This window comes from Rhincodon typus, chromosome 34 (genome assembly GCF_021869965.1).
Source record: "Rhincodon typus isolate 14 chromosome 34, sRhiTyp1.1, whole genome shotgun sequence".
NCBI classification, from domain to species: Eukaryota; Metazoa; Chordata; class Chondrichthyes; order Orectolobiformes; family Rhincodontidae; genus Rhincodon; species Rhincodon typus.
Window position 1 is genome coordinate 1318992 of NC_063365.1, and position 16066 is coordinate 1335057.

At 44.6% G+C, this 16066-nt stretch overlaps 1 protein-coding gene across 1 annotated transcript in view; it reads right to left on the minus strand.

Annotated features, from left to right (window-relative positions):
• Positions 1 to 444: 444 nt before the first annotated feature.
• LOC109922418 (tolloid-like protein 2) overlaps positions 445 to 16066 on the minus strand; it is a 139251-nt gene continuing 123629 nt past the window's right edge. Inside the window, exons 16-21 of the mRNA XM_048616278.1 lie at positions 14933 to 15113; positions 12733 to 12858; positions 8775 to 8902; positions 3697 to 3910; positions 2673 to 2923; positions 445 to 1707 (exon numbers count right to left, since the gene is read on the minus strand). Coding sequence (XP_048472235.1) covers positions 1573 to 1707; positions 2673 to 2923; positions 3697 to 3910; positions 8775 to 8902; positions 12733 to 12858; positions 14933 to 15113 — 1035 coding nt within the window. The 3' untranslated portion in view covers positions 445 to 1572. The remainder of the gene's footprint in view (positions 1708 to 2672; positions 2924 to 3696; positions 3911 to 8774; positions 8903 to 12732; positions 12859 to 14932; positions 15114 to 16066) is intronic.

The window sequence follows — 16066 nt, forward strand, 5'->3', positions numbered from 1 at the left end:
TAAGGTGGGATATTACAAGGACAAACATCAAAATGGATTCCCTCCTAAATAATTTAATCATGGTGTCAGAGTCGTTTTCGCACGAAAAGGCCATTCAGCCCACTGAGTGCATTCTGCCTCACCCCTGCATTCATCAATGTATGGTCTACGTCATATCTTTACTAAACATTTTAAGAAAAAAACATTTTTTTAAATTTCAGGTCCACCAGAGAAGAGAAACTATGAATCAAGAATCAATACATTTTTGGTAAGCGTTAAACCTTTTAGGCACTTACACTCCATAGCCAGCCCATTGAATCAAACAGGTAGAGAACTTGTTTTGAATATTTTAGAGAGGTGATGATGTAGTTCTTGAAGGAAATTCTGCTTTTATAAAAATCTTATAGGGCAGCTCTGAAGCAGTGTGTTAAATACGTGGCGTGTGTTTGGAAAGAATTTCACTCCTTTACATACAATGCAAAAATGTAATGAGTTGGTTCAAGAGCTCAACCACCCTTCTGTCATACTGTGTTCCTTCTTAGGAATAAATAATAAACAGAATATGATTTATCTACAACCAGCTACCAAATATTTCCAATACAGCTTCTGATGTACAGTACTGTACAATATTTCACTAGAATTAAGGCTTAGCTTTCAGGATTTTTCTTCCATGCATATATATGTTGGATTAAAAACAGCTCTCGGAGCAGATTCACAAGTAGTTTACATGCAAGCAGCTAGACCTTTTGACATTTTGCATTTCTGAATATATCTTAAGTATATTTTTCAAATAATATTTCTCGTTTTTCCTCTCTTTCAATGAAATGTTATAACCACATTGCAGATACTTGTTGCAGGCTTCTGACGTGCAAAACATCTCCAACTAATCTTAGATATTACAGCACCTGTTAATTGCCCTTCTAGTCTCGTTACGTTCAATGTTTGAGGAGTTTCAAAAGCTTATTGTTAACAAATTTGTTCAAAGATCAGTGGTTAATCTCCCTACCCCTCACTTCATGTAACATTTCAAGGGGCTGAAAGAACTATTCCCAGTTTTTTTCAAAATTTCAAGTGTACATCTGTAGTAATGGTGAGAATTCCACAACCTGTTGTGTTCTTCCAGTATTTAAACTGCAGATAGTGATGAAATGACCACTATTACATTGAAACACCGTGCTTCCGAATATTGTGCTGCTCGCGTGGAAACACATCCTAAAAGCAGGGGAAGGAATTGTTAGATACTGGGATGGGAAAGGTAGGAATGGGAATGTGGGGATGGAATGGTGGGAATAAGAATGAAGAAGTTGGGAAAGGCAGGGGTGGGAAGCTAATTGAAAGGAGCCACAGTGTTTTACTTTGGTGTCTTTTGGGCCACAGTGATTGGATAAACAAAATGTTTTCAGAAAGAATGGGGACACATAACATTGAGAAAGTTGCTCGGAATACAGAGAGGGTTTGTTTCTGTTCCTGAATCACCGTCAATTTCAACCAAGACCGAATGTGGATTTCAGTTCCAACTCCCCTGTGCCCAAGGTACGATGGTAGCAAGACACAATGTTCTCAATGCAGTCCTTTGTTAAGGCTCCTATTCGGTTATTTCCTTGTGTGCAATTCATCTTGAAATTTCGTGCTGGTGTATTGAGCATGAAAACCTTTCCTATTGATGGTGTCGTCAGTGTGGAATCGAATCATTATGGAGTCCCCTGCAGAATAGATCTCCTCCGGGGGCTAGGGCAAAGGGAAGAACAATGAAGATAGTTAGTTCAATCAACCAAACCAAAGTGAAACCTCCACAAGCCAGGGGTCTAGTTGTGGTAAGATTATTTTAAGACCCTTCACTTGTTACTCAGCTGTTGGCACTTTACTCACACCATCTGACACTTTTGATCACCTGCAGAGACTTATTATTCAGCCTGTCAAAACTCCATTCACACCATTTGTATGATCTTTTGATCTCTCTGCCTATTGATCTCTCTGCCTATAAATTCTGTGTCTGTGTGCTTTTCTTCACTTCACCTGTCGAAGGGGCAATGTTCCAAACACTTGTGATTTCAAATAAACCTGTTGGACTATAACCTGGTGTCGTGTGACTTCTGACACTCTCCTGAAGGTGATGGCTGTTGCTGGATTCTGATACCAATCGCAGCATTGGTTTCCTTTGATACTTCATCTCTATGACTTTAATGTCAGTGTTCAGGATATTCAGCCATGTCAGGCATCACAGGCAAATATGCTGCTACTTCAACTAGCACACAGCACAGTATATATGTGTCTCAGCATGAAAACAGGGTGTGTAGTGTGTGTGTGTGTGTGTGAACATATGTGCATGAACACGTGTGTGATGAGTGTGTGTGAACGAGTATGTGTGAATGAGTCTGTACGTATGTGAGCATGTATGTACGTGTGTGAACATATGTGTGTGTGAACGTACATATGTGTGAATGTACGTGTGTGTGAATGTATATGTGTGCATGTGTGTGTGGATGTACGTGTGTGTGAATGTACGTGTGTGTGGATGTACTTGTGTGTGAATGTACGTGTGTGTATGTGTGTGTGAATGTATGTGTGTGTGAACGTACATGTGTGTAAGTGTGCATGCACGTGCCTGTCTGTGTGTGCCAGCACTAACACAGAGACCAACCCCACACACAGCAAGCAGCTCTGGTCATGCTCAGTTAGTGCTGGACCCTTACCCCTGATCCGCAGAATCTGCCGAGTCTGGGAGCAACACTCTCGTGACCGTCGTACAGCTCCAGGTAATCATATCCACAGTCTGCCTCCTCCTCAATTTCAAATGTCTGGAAGATCAGTTCCACCCCATAACCGTCCTCTGCCACTATCACCCAGTCGCAGTGTGACTGTCCTGGGTAGTTATTGTCCCCGTACTGTGCGTGCGAGTACAGGTGTTTGGTTCGTACCTCAGCCCTAAGGTGTCCTCCACATTCTGAAACGCAATGAGTTGTTGGGTTAAAGCACACTCATGGGTAGACTTAGTTCTGATGCTGATCTCTGGAAATACAAACCGGAATCATACCCCTTCCACATTTCGCTGACTGGTGAGTTTAGCACCGTCAACACAACACCTACCACTCAAACATCAAATACTCCCAAACTCCGATTAAAGATGTGTCCATTCGATCCTGAAAGATCCAATTTTGGAAGAACATGGCATGGCTTTGGGCTGGATTGGGGCAGTTTGGAAACATGGTTCATATCCATTAGGGAGTGTGTTCCTGAACACAGCTCAAACCCATTGCTGTGAGCTGGTACAATTCAATCCAAGGTTGTGGTAGTGTGGGAAACTCTCATCATTCACCAGACTGATATTTATCAGCTGGGTTGAGTTGGCTCAGAACAGCCTGAGCCTGCCTTTACACCAACTGTGCAGCCTGGCACCAGAGGCTGTGAGTATAAAGGGTACAAATTGGGACCAGATTTTTACTTCCAAGGTGTGGCACCAGACGCTGGAGTTGGCTGTTGAGAGAGAAGATTAGAATGAGACAATGAGGGTGAGCACGCATGAACAAAGGATCTGGTAACCTGACAATCTCAGGAGACTGGTTGAAGTTCCAGGAGTTGGGGGTGGCCCTCAGACTGCAGGATCCATGACCAATTGAGCAAAGACATGGTAAGGAATAGGGATTTTATTTAAGGGCAGGATGGTTTGCAAACTCTTTGAGATTAGCTAATTGTGCAAGTTGTAGTCACTGCTCTCACCTGTGCTGTATTTGGCCTGAAAGCCCTTTCTCTGGACTGAAGCATCAGAGAAGAACTTGATGAACATTTTGCTGCTGGTAGAAATGGCGGGTTCGGGTTTTCTGCTCCCACAGTAACGCCCCAGAATTGGGGACTCATCATCAGCTCCATCATAAATCTCCAGATGATCATAAATGCATTCCTGGTGCTGTTCGATTTCAAACTTGTCAAAGGCCTATTGGGTAAAAGTTCCAAATGTTAAGCACTACCAAGGATGTAAAAAGTGATCCGATACAATCTGGTACATGGACAGAATGGATTCCTTCTGATCCGAAACCTTTCAAACAGTGTCCATTCCCACAATGCCAAGGAATGTTTCCCAAATTCCCAGACGGTCTTGCCAACAGGTTTGCCCACTTAACACCATTGTCTGGGCAAGGAGCTGGCTGCAGAGAAGATGCCAATTTATTTCCTGTGGAGCGTGTACAGCCACAGAGACAGATATTTATCCCATTCAACATGGGGAGGTCATGGTCTAGTGGTATTATCAGTAGACTATTAATCCCAATCCCAGGTAATGTTCTGGGGTTCCATGGCAGATGGAATTAGAATTAAATAAAAATCTGGGATTAAGAGTCCAATGATGAACATTGTCAGGGGAAAAACCCGTCTGGTTCACTAATGTTCTTTAGGGAAGGAAACTGCTGTCCTTATGTTTTGTTTTATTCACTTGTGGGCCATAGGTGTCACTGGCTGGCCGGCATTTATTGCCTACACGGTACTCCAGACCCACAGCAATGTGGTTGACCTTTAACTGCTCTCTGGGCAATTAGGGAAATTAATCCCAGGCAATGATGCCCACATCCTGTGAAAATGCAAAATTGAAAAAGCGGCCAACATTCACTCTGAGTAGCACCAGGTCCCAACACCCAGGTCAATGGCGTGATGTAATAACAGGAAAAGCCCAACAGGGTGTTTCCCAAGGGAAAACACTATTGGAGATGAAGCCCAATAGCCAGTTGGAGGTCAACGTTAACTCACCAACTGTAGTACATCTAGTTAATAGACTCAACCACCACACTCCTGCTCTATAACTCTGATGTAATTTTGGGTCCTCCCTAGGTATTTTTAGCGTTTGATGGTGCTGTTGCTCCTGTTAGTGGACCCTCTCGTCCCTCGTGTGCTGTAGTCGGTCTGTACATCACCACATCTCATCAAAGGAACTCCAGGTGCGACAGTAATAATCCCTGTGAGTGATGTCTTACCACCATGATCCCACAACCCTCCCTTCAATCTATCTGATGGTGAGTCAAAACCACACAAGGCGAAGCCTTGGGAATTGTTAAGTTGCTTTATTTGACAGAGAGGTGACCTGCACAGCAACAGGACTGATCAATCGGTCCAGCAGAGAGTGACTGACAAGGAGAGGCATCACTTTGCTGCATACGTTAGAGCCTGGAAGCAGTCACCTGCACTGAGCAGCAGATTGCCACGGGCCTGGTATCAAGGAGTACTGTTGGGGGGAATGACTATTCAGGGGAAAACAGCAGGAGCCAGGTCAGTGGCAGTACATCTGGCTCTGGGGCACAGCAAGAAAGAGTAGAGGTAAACAGGACCTTAGTGATAGGACACTTGATAGTTAGGGGGGGACTGACAGAAGATTCTGTGGCAGCAGACGAGAATTCAGGATGGTGTGTTGCTTCCCAGGTGCCAGGGTCCAGGATGTCTCAGAATGGCTGCAGAACATTCTCAAGGGGGAGGGTGAGCAGCCAGAAGTCATTGTGCACGTTGGCACAAATGACATAGGTAGAAATAGGGATGAATAGGGATGAGAGTGTTTATAGAGAGCTAGGAAAATTGTTAAAAACCAGGGCCACGACAGTGGTATTCTTCAGATTACATCCAGTGCCACATGCTAGAGAGGGTAAGAACGGGAGAATATGGCAAATGACTACATGGCTAAAGAGTTGGTGCAGGGGGCAGGGATTCTGATTCCTGGATCATTGGGATCTCTTCTGGAGCAGAGGTGACCTGTTCAGGAGGGATGGGTTTCACCTGAACTGGAGGGGGAACCAATATCCGGGCAGGCAGATTGGCAACTGCTGCAAAGGAGGGTTTAAACTAGATTGGCAGGGAGGCAAGTGCAAGGCTGGAAGGAGATGCTGTAATCAGAAATAGCAAGTTCAAGTGACAGGTCAGGCTGAAACAGGACAGGGAGCAAGGAATGCCTTTTGGATTAAATTGCATCTATTTCAATGCAAGAGGGCTGACAGGTAAGGCCAATGAACTCAGGGCATTGCTAGGTACGTGGGACTGGGATATTATAGCCACTACAGAAACAGGGAGGGGCAGGACTGACAGCTTAATATGCCAGGATACAGGTGCTTTAGGCGGGACAGAAAGCAACTTAGGCTGCCTAATTACCTCCAACCGGGACTGAAGCACAGAACTGTTGAAACACAGAGGAAGCTGTTCAGCCCATCATGCCTGCATGATATAATTGGACAGCACAGAAGGGGATTACATCACGATCAGCTCTACTGAAGAACCATTCAGCTCATCCCACTCCCTTGATCCTTCCCATTTTCTGACTAAATTTTTCTCCTCCATGTATTTATCCAGTTCCTTCTAAAGGTTTCTATTCAATTTGTACCCACTGCACTCTTGGGCACTTCATCCCAGTTTGCAACTAGTTGCTGCACAGAAAGATTTTGGTCACCTTATTTCCAGCTATTTTACCAATCATTTTCAATTTGTTACTTGATCAAGCCTTCAGCCACTGGAAACTGGTTCTCTAGATTGACTCTGCAAATTCTTGTATTTGACACCTCTTTATTTAATCTCCTGTGAGCCTTGTTAGCTCTGAGCAGGACAATCCCAGGCTCTCCAGGTAACTATGCTGTTCTTGTGAAGCTTTCTACACCCTCTCCAAAGCTCTTGCATTCTTCCTAAGGGTGTGCTGCCCAGAACAGAACACAATACTCCAGCTGTTTTATACAATTCAGAGGGACTCAATGGGCCAAATGGCCTGCTTCCACACTGTTGAGAGATTCTATGGTTCAACATCCCACTCCCTCCATCAGAGACATTTAGTAGCAGCAGCGTCTACAAGATGTGCTGCAGAAATTCACCAAAGATGCTTAGACAGCATCTTCCACAACTAGGGCAGAAGATGCATGGGAACACCACAATCTGCAAGATCCCCTCCAAACCTCTCACCATCCTGACTTCCTTCACTGTCACTGGATCAAAATCCCGGAGTGACCTCCCTGAGGACATTGCGGGTCTACACGCAGCACGCGGACTGCAGCGGTTCAAGAAGACAGCTCATCACCACCTTCTCAAGTCAGCATAAGGAGGGGGGAAGTGTTGGGTATCCTAAAAGGCATTAGGGTCCGGATGGGATCTATCCCAGGTTACTGAGGGAAGCGAGAGAGGAAATAGCTGGGGCCTTAACAGGTATCTTTGCAGCATCCTTGAGCACGGGTGACTTACCGGAGGACTGGAGAATTGTTGATGTTGTCCCCTTGTTTAAGAAGGGTAGCAAAGATAATCCAGGTAATTATAGACCGGTGAGCCTGACGTCAGTGGTGGGGAAGCTGCTGGAGAAGATACCGAGGGATAGGATCTATTTACATTTGGAAGAAAATGGGCTTATTAGTGATAGGCAGCATGGTTTTGTGCAGGGAAGGTCATGTCTTACCAACTTGATAGAATTCTTTGAGGAAGTGACAAAGTTGATAGATGAGGGAAGGGCGGTAGATGTCATATTCATGGACTTCAGTAAGGCGTTTGATAAGGTTCCCCATGGTAGGCTGATGGAGAAAGTGAAGTCGCATGGGGTCCAGGGTGTACTAGCTAGATGAATAGAGAACTGGCTGGGCAACAGGAGACAAAAGGTTGTAGTGGAAGGGAGTTTCTCAATATGGATGACTATGACCAATGGTGTTCCACAGGGATCCGTGTTGGGACCACTGTTGTTTCTGATATACATAAATGATCTGAAGGAAGGTATAGATGGTCTGATTAGCAAGTTTGCAGATGACACTAAGATTGGTGGAGTAGCAGATAGTGAAGGTGACTGTCGGAGAATGCAGCAGAATATAGATAGATTGGAGAGTTGGGCGGAGAAATGGCAGATGCAGTTCAATCCAGGCAAATGCGAGGTAATGCATTTTGGAAGAGCCAATTCAAGAGTGAACTATACGGTAAATGGAAAAGCCCTGGGGAAAATTGATGCACAGAGAGATCTGGGTGTTCAGGTCCATTGTACCCTGAAGGTGGCAACGCAGGTGGATAGAGTGGTCAAGATGGCATACAGCATGCTTTTATTTATCGGACGGGATATTGAGTACAAGAGTTGGCAGGTCATATTGCAGTTGTATAGGACTTTGGTTCGACCACATTTGGAATACTGCGTACAGTTCTGGTCGCCACATTACCAAAAGGATGTGGATGCTTTGGAGAGGGTGCAGAGGAGGTTCACCAGGATGTTGCCTGGTATGGAGGGTGCTAGCTATGAAGAGAGGTTGAGTAGATTAGGATTATTTACATTAGAAAGATGGAGGTTGAGCGGGGACCTGATTGAGGTCTACAAAATCATGAGAGGTATAGACAGGGTGGATAGCAAGAAGCTTTTTCCCAGAGTGGGGGACTCGATTACTAGGGGTTACGATTTCAAGGTGAGAGGGGAAAAGTTTAAGGGAGATATGCGTGGGAAGTTCTTTACACAAGAGGGCAGTGGGTGCCTGGAATGCGTTGCCAGTGGAGGTGGTAGAGGTGGGCGTGATAGCGTCATTTAAGATGTATCTAGACAGATACATGAATGGGCAGGGAGCAGAGGGATACAGATCCTTGGAAAATAGATGACAGGTTTAGATAGAGGATCTGGATGGGCGCAGGCTTGGAGGGCCGAAGGGCCTGTTCCTGTGCTGTAATTTTCTTTGTTCTTTGATCTCAAGGGCAACTAGGGATAGGCAATAAATACTGGTCCAGCCAGCAACATCCACGTCCCATGAGTAAATGAATAAAAGAACATTCCTTCTCTCTGTTCATATTTTGAGTCGGACAGCAGATCAGTGTAAAATGAAAATGTTTACCAGCTTGACTCTATGACCCGCGGTGGCAGATATGACCCAGGTACACTCTTTACGACTGGGGTACTTGTCAGGCCAGTTCGGGCTGGTAATCACTCCCTCGGCACTGCTTGTTTTATGCTCACAGCCAGCTGGAAGGGAAGCAGTGGAAAAGCTTTGTAGAAAAATCATGAATTTTATTTAAATTCAATTTAGAACTTCAACATTTTAGCGCAGAGACACAGACTGAGCCGGACTGCTAACCTGGTCTCTGAGATCTCTGCAATCTTGTACACAGCCAGCAGCTACCTGATCGAGAAGGACTTCACAAAGTGTGCATTCACACTGCAGGGAGTTCAGTACCTAATCTAGGTTGACACTGCGAAATAGACACACGTACATATACACAGAGAGATGTGCACACAGACATGCTCAGACACAGACATGCACGTGCACACACTCACACAGACATGTACGCACACAGACTCACACAGACATGTACTCACACAGACACGTATGTACACAGACACGTACACACGTACAGACATGCACATCACAGACACAGACATACATAGACAGTTGGGCAGACATGCACACAGATAGAACTGAGTCACTGCACAATGATTATGAGTTGAGTTCAACACAGGCGTCTTCAGCCCATTTAGTGTGGATTTGTAGCCCTGTCCACAAAAAGGAAAACTGCCCTTTATTCTCAGAATATAAGAACATATGCGCTAGGAGCAGGAGTAGATCACTTGGTCACTTGAGCCTGGTCTGTCATTCAACCAATTAATGGGTCAAATTCTACCTCAACACCATCCTCCAGTATGGTTCCTGTATCCCTTGATATCTTTAATCGAAAACTATCTTAAACCCTGCTCAATGATTGAGGCTGCACAGTCTCATGGGGAGAGACTTCCAGAGAATCACTCCTTCCCTATTCCTCCTCTCCCTCTCCTCATTGGCATGCCTCTTATTTCAAGATTATGGGCCCAGGATCTAAACACCACTCCCCAACCCCTACACAAACCCAACCAGGGACAACACCCTCTTGGCACCTGCTCTATCCAGCCGCATAAGAGTTTTGGAAATTTTAACAAGAACACCTCTCATTGTTCAAAACCACTCAGAATTTAGATCCAATCTCCTTAATCTTTCCTCATAGGATGATCCAGTCATCTCAGGGATTACTGTGGTGGACCTCCTCTGAACACTCTCTATGGCAAGTTTATCTTTTCCTAGGAAACTTAAACTGTGCAATATTCTAGGCATGCTCCTACTGAGACACTATATAATTGCAGTTAGGCACTTTTGTTCCTATATTTAAATTGTCTTTGGATAAAGGCTAACAAACAAAGTGTCTTCACTACCCACAGAAAGTGGTTGAGGCCAAAAAATGTAAGTGTTTTCAAGATAGAGGTAGATATAGCTCTTGTGGTTAAAGGGATCAAGGGATATGGAGGGAGGCTGGGATTAGGGTATTAAGCTCGTTGATCAGCCATGATCATATTGAATTGTGGAGCAGGCCCAAGGTGTCGAATGGCCTACTCCTATTTGCTATGTTGTCTGAATTGCTTGCTGTACATGCACATCAAACATCAGTGACTCATGAACATGGACACCCAAGTCCCTTTGAAGCTCAACACTTTCAAGATTCTCTCTATTTAAGAAATAGAAGCCATGAAAGTATATGCTACTAAGCAAGTGCAAAGGAGCGTGTTATCAAATCACATGGAATTGTGGGATTTGGCTAAGCTGTCCTCTCTTTTATGCACTGTAAGAAGTGATGTTCACACAGCCTGGTGTTGTTCGCTCACATGATGACAGTGAATGACCAATATCTGGCTCACTGCAGCTGTTCAATAAGTCAGCTCCACATTACCCTTCTCATGGGCAGTTAGAGGTGGGCAATAAATGCTAGCCCAGTTAGCAATACCCATGAAAAAGTAAAAATCTACACCATCCAATCAGTGAAAATACAAATTTGAATTCAGCAATCTATTTCTGTGGTAAATATTACACCTAATTGTTAATTCCCCACCAACCAAGACTGAAATCATCATTATTACTGGCTCCTTTCACTGAATTCACTTCCATAAACATTCCCGCCTCTGCTTATGAAATCTTCCTCAAGGCTTTGCCACCTCCAACCTCATCCATTCTAACCGTCTCCTGGTCCGACACCCATCCTTCACTCTCCTGCAGTGACTCACCCAAAACTGCTGATCATTCCCCATTGCGCCTAAGCTCACTGACTCCGGATCCCAAACATTTCACAATTAAATAACATCCTCCTTGTCTTTGAGTGCCCCCTTTGAGGTATCCCCATTCTCATCTCTGGAACATTCTCTCCCAATACTCACTCCACTCGGGCCTTGGGCATGTCCCCTCTTATGCTCCCAACTGTCCACAGATCCTTTAGAGCCGTACATTCTGGAATATTCTCTTGCTAAACTTCGCCCAGTTCATCATCTCCTGTGAGGGCCTTCCTCAAGACTAACCTTTGGTTACACCTTCCAATACCATCATCTTATTTTGTTATCCCTCTGAGAAACTCCTTGGGAATTTTAAAAGCTGCAACTGAGTTCAATTACCTCTAGGCGACACAAATAGGAAGTTCTCGTCATTTGGAAATGATGGACATTTTGTATAATGACTGTAATTAGGAAAAGCTTTTCAAATGAAATCAAACCTGACAATTTCCTTCTGAAGAAATTTTCATTTTTTCTGAAGAAGGGTCTAGGCCCGAAACGTCAGCTTTCCTGCTCCCCTGATGTTGCTTGGCCTGCTGTGTTCATCCAGCTCTACACCTTGTTATCTCAGATTTTCCAGCATCGGCAGTTCCTACTATCTTTGACAATTTCTTTTCTAGACTTGTGGGACATGGGTGTCGATGGCTAGGCCAACATTTATTGCCTGTTCCCTAGTTACTCCTTTGAGGAAATGGTGGGTGAGCTGCTTTCTAGAACCGCTGCAGTTCATTTGATGTTTTATTGCCTCTAAGACTTTTATGCCAAGTTATCTGGGTAGCGTCTAGTGCCTGAGAAAAATAAAACAGGAAGCAACATGGCAGAGAGTTCTTACTGAGAATCTGAATGAGTTAAGACCATAAGGTGTAGGAACAGAAGTAGGTCTTTTAACTCATCGAGTCTTCTCCACCATTCAATGAGATCATGTCTGATCTGAGGATCCTCAACACCACTTTCCTGCCTTTTCCTCATAACCCTTGATTCCCTTCCTGACTAAAAATCTGTCTATCTCAGCCTCGAATATCATTAATGACCCAGTCTCTACAGCCCTCTAAGGTTAAACAACCGAAATATTCAGCAACGAGGAAATGTAAGCCTCAAAGAGGAATTATAATAAGATGCTGTGAAGGATGAACTGGTGCATCTATCCCCGCCACTGCTCAGACCGAACTGACATGAGGCGGAACGACTGTGGTGGGCCTGGGATTGGTCGTCCCTTTTAAAAAACAAAGGGATGTGAAATAAAGGAGGGGCTAAGGCAGCACCGGTGCTGACATCACTGCGCACAGACATGGTGAGGTCAGCAATGCATGGCGGACACACACTGTGGCCTGTTTCTGTCTGTGTGCACGCACATGTGATGGTGCATCCAGACAGCCATTTTAATTGGCCAATATGGTGTTTGGAGCAGTTTCAAAACGTAATAATTGCTCCATATTTTAAATGTTAGAAGGTGTGATCCAACTGGAAGTGTCCCCTCTTTAACAGGCTCCTTCTTTAATGGCGGAGCAATGTGAGGAGAACGAGATGAGGTTTTATAAAGGCACACTCGCTCTTTCTGAGAAAATTACAGAGAACTACGTGTTTTGTAAGGACAGGGTTCCAGCCTCATGCAAGCAGGGGCTTGGAGGATCAGAAGGGGAAGGGGGAAAACCATCTCCTCACCAGTGGGATTCACTGCCTTGCACCCAGTAACTGAGCAGAACGTGGGAGACAGAGACAAGCTCACTGACCTTCTTTACAGTCGAGGCCATTCTCGTGCAGCATGAAGCCATTACGACACTGGCAGATGTAACTCCCGAGTGTGTTCAGACACTCATGTTGACAGCCACCATTATCCACCGAGCACTCGTCCTTATCTGGAAGCCAATAGTTTGAACACTTGGAGTTAACGAGACGAGATCATACTGCACTTCACCAAGACACACTACAGAGTTGGCCAACAGCTAACACACCACAAGAGAGGGTACATCGCCAAGTGCCAAAGCTATGGCTGTGAAGAAGGAACCTCTCCCCTACCCAGGATGGTCACCTAGCCCTCACCCCAGGATAATCACACAGCCCCCCACCCCCTCACCCATAAACCAGTAGCATCCAAAGAAGCCAAACAATTTGGGCCTCATTTCCCATATCCTGATGAGCTGTGTCTATAAACATCATTTTTAGAACTTGCATTTCAAAATGAGATAGCAAGAACTGCAGATGCTGGAGTCAGAGATAACACAGTGTAGAGCTGGAGGAACGCAGCAGGCCAGGCAGCATCAAAGGAACAGAAAAACTGACGTTTTGGGTCAGGACCCTTCTTCATTTCTGATGAAGGGTCCTGAGCCGAAACGTTGACTTTCCTGCTCCTTTGATGCTGCCTGTTCCTCCAGCTCCAGTTTCAAAATAGTGATTTTTGGGCATTGGTCATGTTTGTAGCAGGTCTGTTTTAATGAAGCTATGTCAGACAGTCCCCTCAGAACAGTGACCAAAAACAATGTGTTAGAGAGCAGGTGACTGTGGACCCCTGAAGTGCTAATGGCAAATTGTTTACTGTGGTAAATTACAACAGATTCAGGGAATTCTGCAGCATGTATCAGTTCCAGATAATCAAGGGTAGATTTCAGGTTTAGAAAGATTGAAAACATTCAGCGCAGTGAAGTGTAGACGTGACTGGGGTCAAACACAAACATAGTTCCTGTACTGGAAAGGAATTTGTTTTAGAGCAGGTCAGGGAAAACTCAGTTAATTCAAGTGAGAGGTTTAGTCTGTCTCACTTCCAAATCAGGCATGTTTGGTTAGAAGTCTGCAGGTTATTAGGAGCTGAGTAAATCTAAGCTCTTGGCTTTGTGAGTATTTGTGCAAGAAGCCTCCACACTTCACAGGACACAAACTGTGAAGAATCAATTAAGTAGAACTTAAAGATTTGATATTGAGGGGTAATTTTCTGGGTGATTCTCTGTAATGGATAATGTCAGGAAACAGATTGAAAGCTTTGATTTCCTGTGCGTTTTAAGACTTTTTTTAAAGACTTTTATTTTATTTCTCCTTTTGTACAATAAGCTTCTGTTGGTAAAGAAACTCTGTCACCTCATGCAAATATGTTTCATTGAAGTTAATAAAAAAAAGTCTACAAGCCAGAATTCATAAATAAAAAGTGAAAGAACTGCGGATGGTGTAAATCAGGAACAAAAACAGAAGTTGCTGGCAAAGCTCAGCGAGTCTGGCAGGATCTGTGAAGCAAAAAATCAGAGTTAACTTTTTGGGTCCAGTTCTGAGGAAGGGTCACCGGACCAGAAATGTTAACTCTGATTTTTTTCTTCACAGATGCTGCCAGACCTGCTGGGCTTTGCCAGCAACTTCTGTTTTTAAGCCAGAATTCATTCTGGGATCTGACTTGTCTGGTTGGAATGTTAGTTGGCCATAGCAGTCATAACTGTCATGGCCATCTCCAGAATACATGTTGGGCACTTGGAGCGGAGGAACAGGGCAGCAAGTGGGAGCAGTGTGGGGAGTGATGACTCTCTCCTGGCTGTTGCGAGGTGATTTGCACATCTTTAAAAGTGTAACTTTGGGTAGCGGCCTACAGCAGTCCCTCTGAGGACCAATTGAGCAGTTAGAGACAGGGCAGGCAACACTCAGGGCTGGCCATTTTCGGGAATGGGGCCTCACGATGGCTTGCAGCCTCTTTCAGGCAGCCCTGGGACACCAATAGTGGGCTGTTACGCAGGAAACCAACATGGTGGACAGTTCCCAGGTCTTTACTGTTGTTGAGGAGTCCAGCATCCTCCTAAAGAGGCCAAAGGTGCTGATTGCAGCCAATTTGGTTTCTGTTGCTCCTAGGGGTCTTTGCTGATCCTGCTCCACTCTGGCCATCTCACCTCCTGCTCAACTGCTAATGTGTTTGAGTGGTCCCACAGTGCTGAGCCTTCAGATCAAAGCCAGACTCACCTGAGAAGAACTGGCCTTTGAATCCTTTCTTGGACACCGTGTTGTCAGACTTGAACTCGATCCTCATGTTGTTAAACTGTGATGTGATGATGTCGGGCTTCTCGGAGCCACAGAATCTGCCGTGTAGTTTGGATTCAGAGGAGAGGCCGCTGTGAATCTCAACATAGTCATACTTACAGACCTAGCAAAGCAAGCACACAACGCGTTCTCCCTCAGTATTCAATCTGCAGCCACTCACTACACACAAAGCAAGAGCCAATTCCCGTCAGACTGCCTTTCAGAAGCTCAAACCAGTCCTGCAGCATGGATTCACCAAATAGTTACAGTGCAGGAGACTGCCATTCAGATCATCATGCTAGTACAGGTTTTATCTCTTGCCTTTTTACCATATCCCAGCACACCACATCTATCCAATTAATCATCAATGCCCTCCATCTTCAATGCCTCAATTGAACCTGCCTCCAACACATTTGCAGGCAATGCATTCCCTACACCAACTACTTGCTGAGCAAAAAAGATTTTTCTTACATCATCCTTACGTTGTTTGCACATTATTTTAAAACGATGGCAAGCACTGACAAATAGACTTTATAGACTTACAAACGCTGGCATATGGACTTCATACACTTCTTTATAATGTCAATCCATCCACTGTTTTATGGAGAATGCAAGAAGTGATGATTTTTGTAGCAAACAACAGCTCACTGAGACCCCTTTACTTTTCAGTGAATGGAGGGAGGAACAGGGGAGGGATTACTGATATTGATTGTGTGACTGTTTCTTCTCCTCATACCCAGTGCTCAAGACCTGAGGGAGTGGCATTGCACCAAGTACAGACACTGTTCCTGGTGATGTGAGGGTTACAGACGTTTTACAATCTGCTTTACTAGTCTCTCTGTCACATAGTGACTGTTCTGCATGAAGTGGTGGGTTAATCAAATGAGTTATTAAATAAACCATTGTCATCAGCGATCACTTGCGAACAAGTATTAAATATCACATACATAAAAAGAAATGTGCACAGCTGGTTTTGGAATTGATAAGTGCTGAACAGGGCGTCAACCTAAACCTCTTCAAAACTGGGCAAAAATTGTGTGTGTGTGTGTGTGTGTGTGTGTGTGTGTGTGTGTGTGT